Genomic DNA, 7,496 nt, shown 5'->3' with positions numbered 1-7,496 from the left:
AGGAAAATAACAGCTCATCGGCAACGATCTGTGCTGCTCTGAAGATCAGAGCCGTACCCTGTTGGAAGAGTTGCAAATACATCCTTTCCTTTAAAGAGTGCTTCTATGCTATAAAGCCAAGGTATCTTAAAACTATCGGAGACGCTCTTCAATATGCAATGCACGTTTGAAATCTACCTCATTTACCATCATTTTGAGAATATATGAGCCACGCAAATTTTGGTCAGCGTAGATCACTTAATGATGGGTAGGCAAAATTATTCCGGAACACGATTACTAACGGTAAATCACAGTCGCTCCTTTCCGATTTTTTTTCGGAGAGCGGGCGGCTGTACACAGGCTAAGGAACAGCACACACGTTCAAACTATGAAACCTATTTAATCATTTTCAACTGAAGAATCCCTGTATGCGAAAAAACAGTCAGAATATCATTATACAACCAAAAGCCTATGCTGTGTCTTTTTTATTATTTACAATACCAAATCTATCCCGAATCTCAGATTTATTGTGTAAGACAGCAAAATGTCATCGCGGATTCATTTGGTGATCTTGTCGTCGATCCTAAGTCCTTATATGTTCCTTGGTTTTTTTCCGTCCATTCGACCAGTTCTCTCTAAGATTTTACCAGTCATGTACATCCTAAATAAAGAACTAAAAGCCAGTAAATCTATCTCTAACCTAGAGATCATCAAATTTAAATTGCACCTAAACTGAAATTTCCGTTCCTAATATAAATCTCCATATCCAAAGCAAACATATGTCACCATTGTTACCCAGAAATTTTCGCTTTCTCTGTGCCTTGCAAGCCACTTAAACTTAGCAGAACTAGCAGTAATTTGGACTCCCACGCCCGTGACGTGAGAGGAATGGGTCTACTCTCAATCTCACGTCACAAACTGCTTTGAATTCCTGTTTTCAAAGAAATTTTGCATTGCAAAGCAGTTTGTGACGCAAAATCGAGAATAGAGCCAGGCTTCTAACCTTAGGGTCTTGGGTCCAAATTATTGGAACTTCTAATATCTTCGTTCGTCTTGCCCAGCAGATAAAAAAAGACATTTTGAGGTGAGAATGGTAAAACATGTTTGCATTTGGTCGGGAAATTAATATTGTAGATGATGTTTGGGTGCACTTTAATGAAACTACTTTATTAGAAGAAGCATTAATAAAATCCAGGTTTGAATAAGATTCCAACCCATGGCCAAGTTATCAAGCCAGCTGGAATCGGGCCTGTTACGCGTTCGTGTTAATTATATCCTTTAAAGTGTCTTACTGTGTCTATCACCTATTAAAACCCTTTCTGCTTAACAATTCTACAATTTTCTGCGGCACTTGTCTAACACTAATTCTTTGGTTCGCTAAACTCTTTCCTTCAAAGTCACTGTTTTAGACTGGCTCCTAAAAAGTGGAAACTGGTTGCAATTTGATCTACAACCGCGCAAGCGAGAGGAATGGGTTTAATACCGGGTTGACGTCATAGACCGCTTTGCATTGTGATAGTTCTTTGGAAACAGCGGTGGAAAGTACTTTGTGACGTCAACCCTATATCGAACCCATTCCCTTTCATTGCTCGGTCATGGATCAAACTATGACCACTTCTCCCGTTTTTCAAAGTGAATAAAAAAAGTGAATTTTCAATAAAAAGGTTCCAGAAACAACACAATAGTATGAAGGCCTTAGCGCTTGCTGTACTGTGACATGACGCTCGACTAGAGGGACTCAGCAAGGGCACAATTCTGTTTCTCACTGGTAGATGTTCTCCGTCAGAATTTCCTTCGGCACTGGCCGACGCAATCTTGTTTGAGGAAGCATGTGAAAGGCCTCTGAATGTTAACTGCTGACCAGCTAGGTCCAGACCTCTGTCGACTCAGTTCAGATGCACTCAGTTCATACTTCAGTTACAGAAATCCGTCTGTTAAACACAAAAGCAAATCATCACAATGCTTTTGAATTCTAAAATTTAGAATTTGAAATCTTTGGAGTGCTGAAATCTAGATCAAAGTTACGCAATATGCTAAATAATGCTAGCAATCATTCTTTTTACAGAAAAAGTGTGCTTGTTTAACCAAAAAATGCCAAAAAAAACTTAGCATAATAGGGAAGGGCCTAAGTACAAGGGCCTTCTGGGCACTCGCATATAAATCTGCTGGAAGTTTCACATTTATGTATTTCCCACTTCCCATGATTTTCTCCATTTTGCATTCTTATTTGCACACAGTTCTTATTCTTATTATTATTGTTGGGACCATCTCCAGCTTTCCAGTTTGTATACGAAGCAACGGTTCCATCGATCCACTGAAAAGTTCCTTCAGTTGCCTTATCATTCAATCCAATGAAGTAGTCACCTAAGAAACAAGCCAAACAAATTGTCAGCGATTTTGAGGACAGAGCATGCGCATTGATTCTGTACACTGATTAAGCGGTCATCAATCTCGTCTCCAGGGCTTTTCTCATCCGAGAATAGGGCTCTCGCCGGAGAAAAGCCTTAAATTGTATGAGAAAGAAAACAGTAACCGTCTTATTGTTCAATGTGCCAAATTTTCAAAGAGTTTTGCTGCTGAGCTTTGATCTCGGCCCGTGACAGGCCCTCCGATTCTGCAGGCCTTTAGCGCGGCATCTTTTAGCTATTTGTGGGTTGTTGTAATCCACATGTGCCACTTTTGCCTTAGTGCAGTACGTCCTATACAAAGGTTTCTCTTCCCACCCTTGGATAATTTTGGCTTGTGCTGGCTGTTTGGAATTCATTTGGTCTTGACTCTTGTCACATAAACGGTGCTTTTTTTTTTTAATGCAGCTATTTATATATTAAAGCACGCGCTACGCTAAGGGTAAATTCATCTATTGGTTATGATATATTTCTCTGAAATGGCTACCATCTCATCTATTAGGAAGCTTAGAATCAAAGAAACACAAGCCAAGACGTACATACATGCATACCGGCATGATTGACTACTCCCCATACTGAGGGGCTTTTCAGAGCCAAGGAAACACAATCAACGAAGCCACAGAACAGAAAAACAACTCAACTGGCATGGCCACGGCAAACCAGTTGACTATTTACAAGTGCAGTTGGGTGAAGTTGAACCAGGTACTACCAGGATCAAATTCAACGGGTATCTTTTCTCTACTGGATACCATTAGTTTAAAAATCCGGGAGAGACTATGTCCTAGTACGCAAAATGTTCACTTCCGGTTTCTGTCAGTGTGTCGTGCTTAAGCTCGCTGTTAAATTTGGTCATTTCACGTCGTTGTTTGCAGAGGACGAAAAAAAAGGCATAGAAATGCACGCTGGTCCTGAAGTATCCCTTTTTCCCTAAGGCAGTCCACTTTCTCCGACACCGACCCATATTTTTGAGTTTCCAAAAAAAAATAGAAATAGATATGAGGAAGATAATAACTAAGTAAAACATGTTTTTAACTTTAAGTCTGAAATGTAAAAATTGGTTTTTCCTGTACAGGTTTTTATTTTCTACTTCAACCTCAGAGTAAAGGCGACACTCTTCCACAGTTGAGGCTGTCTGTCCGCGTGGAAGAAAAGTATGTTAACACCCAGACTCTGTACTCGTTTCTTTCCCCCCTCACTCGACATTTTCTACCGCTTATTTTTCGTTTGCAATTGTAGTTCTTTAGTCCGACTGACCAACCGCACGACCCAAAGTTTCCCAAAGTTACAAAACGCATTCGACGACAAACGGAGAAGGAAAGGGGACGACGTTATCAAGCCTAGATTTTCAGGTTGGTGTTGCCCTAACTGTTAGCAAATGCTCTGCGATGAAAAAGCCGTAACGAACCTTTTGACAACCACTGGGTAACATTTTCGTTTTCATTTTCGGAGAGAATCGAAATCAATCTTCCTCTCCCGGATACGATCCACATGAGCTGGTGTTACAATATTCGTTTGCCTGAGACCATTTCTTGCCATTTTCGAAAATTCGAAGACAGCCGGCTTTGTATGGATACCAGTCTGGCCCGCTATAGTCCGCTGAAAGAAAGGACATACCCAGTTTTAGTGGATTTTATGAACATGAATAGCTCTTTTCGCGTGTTTTTATAACCTGTGTCGCAGACGTAATCTAAGACCGGTTTAATAGTAACGTCTGCGAAGCAGCGCCGAGATACTTGTTCTGGACCCCCAATGGACTCAACGAACAAGCGGAAGTCTTATCGAACAATTATCTTCCTTAACAGACCAATAATGGCGCGTTCTCAAATCCTGGTACGCTGCTGGGAGCCCAGAACAAGGATTTCGGCTTTGGTTCGCAGACGGACCTAACCTGCGTCTATGGCGCAGGGTAGTGTAACAGTAATTCAACTGACAAACCTGAGGTCGACGGTGCGATCATTTTACTCCCCCCTCTCCATCCAATCTTACATCACTTCAATCAGGAGACGCAAGTGCAACTAGTCCCAGTCTTCTGCCGTGCGTTTCAGTGAAACACAGGTAAAAGCTCCCAGGAAACGAAAGGAAGAGTCGGTTTTTTCACTGGATGGGAACCGTCCCATCATTTTTCGTAAACAGTAGCGTGGAATCTCTATTTGGACAAAAAAATTGAACTAATATTTTGAAAAATGTATAAAAAAGGAAGGCCTTATGACGTCATAATTTTTTGGAGAAATAATCTCTTTTAAAATCTATTTTACAGATTTTTTGTTAAAATGTTCTCAAAAAACATAGTCAATTTGCTGAGTTTTTTGCCATTTTCTGTTTTGGTCATGTGATTAACCAAATATGGTTGTGAGTCGAACCATACAAAGGAATGTTAAATAGAACGCACGTGCCAAAAGAGGATTACTGTAGAGCTAAAGGAATTCGAGAATGACTATTTGGAGGGGTCCATAGCAACGGTTTGGTAGTTAAGAGCCACACCCCTTAAGTCGTGAGTACCGGTAATTCACAAAGGAAAAACAAACGAGAAAGTTGGCAAAAGTTACATACATACATAATAGGGAGGTTACGAAACGACGACGCGGACGGCAACGAGGACTTCATTTAAAAATACAAGTTCGCGTTATTCATGTCACTAAGAAACTATTTCATGTCGTTTCGCGTTAAAAATGTTTAGTAACTGTCGAGGAATTAAACTGGTATGAGTGGGTTGGAAGCGTAGAGAGAGAACTGAAAATTCATCGTCATGTGATAACGTCCTCTACAGAATCTTGAATTTGGTCATTTCACGTCGTCATTTAGGAGATGACGGCAAAGCAATGTACCAAAATGTAAAACGCACGTGCAGAGCCATTGTTTTTGCCCACTAAACCTATTGTTTTGTAGCGTCGTCGTTGCCGTCGGCGGCGTCGTTTCGTAAGCTCCCTATTACTTAATTGACCACTCCCCATAGGGGCTTTCAAGGCCAATGAAATAATCACAACAGAACAGAACATACAACATCAACTGTAAAGAATCCCAACTGGCCTGAGGCAAGCTAGTTGGCTATTTACAAGTGCAGCTGAGAAGTTGAACCAGGGACTATTAGGAACAAATTTAAGCAGTCGTCAAAATGGGTCTTGAACCCGGGATCCCCGGATCTCAAGGCAAGCGCCATAACCATTGGGCCGGACTGCCTCATACAATTTGCATTCACTCCCGATCTTAAAGTCGGAGCTGCGATCCATCTAGTCTTCAAATCATGCTTTTCCGGCTCCCTTGCACAGTCTTGCACAGTCTTGCACAGTCGATTCACACCAACTAAACACGTTTGATTGAACCAGGTTTAACAAAATAAAAAATGAGCAACGGAAGGCTGAAAGATTAAATTTTACGTAGGGTTCATGTAAGTTCTAATGTGTGTCTTCATTGTGTTGAATTTGGAGTCTACATTATGTCAGGTAGTAACTTGTATCAAGAAAACAATTTTAAACCATGTTTAACTAAACAGCTTTTAAACGTGTTTAAGCTTTGGTGTGAATGCGGTATTAGATAAAAAAATACGAACAAAGTATTCGTTAATGGCACTATGAGCCCTCACGAAGAGTGCGCGTTCTTGAAAGAAGGTTGAGACGTCTATTGCTAGAACAGAAAGTATGGTAGGGAACTACGTTGGTTTATCGATTTATTCTTTTGTCTTTAAATGGGCTGAAACTTGAGTATACGTAATAGCAAGATATCTAAGCCCTCTTGGCCAGTAATGCTGAAGGAAAACGTTGAGCTGTTTTTTTTTTAATTTCACAACGGCGTCAATTACTTTAATCACTTCTTGACTATTCCTACACCTGCTAACTTGTTGAAAGTGTGTCTTCAACCTAAAAATGACATTGGTCTTGCTCAGCAGCCGGTAAGAAAATGCAAATATCATGATCCTCAGGTTAAGAAGCTCTCTACAAAGCGACACGTTTTTAAGGAGTTTAAGAAACGACGACGGAGACTTCTACGATTATGCCACAAAACAATTCATAATAGGGAGCTCAGGCGGGCGAAGCGCGCCATCGGAGCACCATGGGTAAGATTTTTGGGAAATCTATGCAAGCGAGAAATTTTTGGTTATGACGTCACGTACGGCCATCCGCCCGTACAGACTGTCGGGGTGGAGGTGAGGAGGCAGGACAGCCCCTGGGGACGGGAGTGTTCGGGCAACTTTCCTTGGATGGAAATCGGTGGGCAGCGTTGCATTTGGCAACCCGCGTTTTTCTGGCGGGAAATCATATCAGTGATGAGCAACGGGATAAAGAGCAGGCGACGAAATTTGAGAAATTGAAGGTGGCTCAAACCAGTTTCAACACTTTCAAGAGACCTTGTTATTAGAAGAATTGACACTGTAACACTTTATCACGTAACAGCAATGTTGTGGTACCATGTGAAACACAAATTACTGCTGAACAAGATGCAGTCATGTTTATGACGTTACAAGTTACCATGGCAACAGGAAAGCATTGAAAAACACCCTATATTTTGGCTTAAGTTCAGGCTGATATCTGAGAAACGAACTGGGTGAGCCCATCTTTTTATTGCACGAAAGTGATCAGCAGGCCAAGGTGAAACGCGGAGCGGATTCAGAGCTACATTAAATTTTCAATTAGTTAAGGTGGCTCTGAATCCGCTCCACATAATTTTTTTTAAACTTTACAGAAAGTTTCATTCTGACCTACTGATTACATTTCAGCAATATAAAATAGGGGTCACAGAGTTCGTTTTTGAGATATGAGCAGATAAAGCCAAAATATGGGGTGTTTTTGCAGAGATTTCCTGTTGCCATGGTAACCTTTTACGTCACAAAAATGACCGAATCTTTTCCAGCAATATTGGTGTTTCATATGGTATCATAACATTGCTGTTAAGTGAAAAGGTGTTGTAGTGTCAATCCTTCTAATAAGAACAGCAAGTTTTGAAAGTGGTTTGTGACACCTTAAGCGAGGAAAGCCTCGCGAGAAGTCGAGGAAGGAGAAGAAGAGGAAATTTCAATGATAATAACATAGAGGGCAAAATTACTGAATGCTGATTGGTCAATGAAGAGGGTATTTTTTTGTAATTTTGCTTGAGAAGAGGGCAAAATTACTAGCTCAT

The 7,496-nt window shown here is 40.9% G+C and overlaps 1 protein-coding gene across 1 annotated transcript in view; it reads right to left on the bottom strand.

The window, feature by feature from the left end:
• Positions 1 to 449: 449 nt before the first annotated feature.
• LOC138007898 (uncharacterized) overlaps positions 450 to 7,496 on the bottom strand; it is a 21,591-nt gene continuing 14,544 nt past the window's right edge. The window contains exons 5-6 of the mRNA XM_068855026.1: positions 3,790 to 3,980; positions 450 to 2,343 (exon numbers count right to left, since the gene is read on the bottom strand). Coding sequence (XP_068711127.1) covers positions 3,844 to 3,980 — 137 coding nt within the window. The 3' untranslated portion in view covers positions 450 to 2,343; positions 3,790 to 3,843. The remainder of the gene's footprint in view (positions 2,344 to 3,789; positions 3,981 to 7,496) is intronic.

This window comes from Montipora foliosa, chromosome 1, assembly GCF_036669935.1.
Source record: "Montipora foliosa isolate CH-2021 chromosome 1, ASM3666993v2, whole genome shotgun sequence".
Taxonomy (NCBI): domain Eukaryota; kingdom Metazoa; phylum Cnidaria; class Anthozoa; order Scleractinia; family Acroporidae; genus Montipora; species Montipora foliosa.
This window is presented reverse-complemented; position numbering and strand designations above follow the sequence as displayed.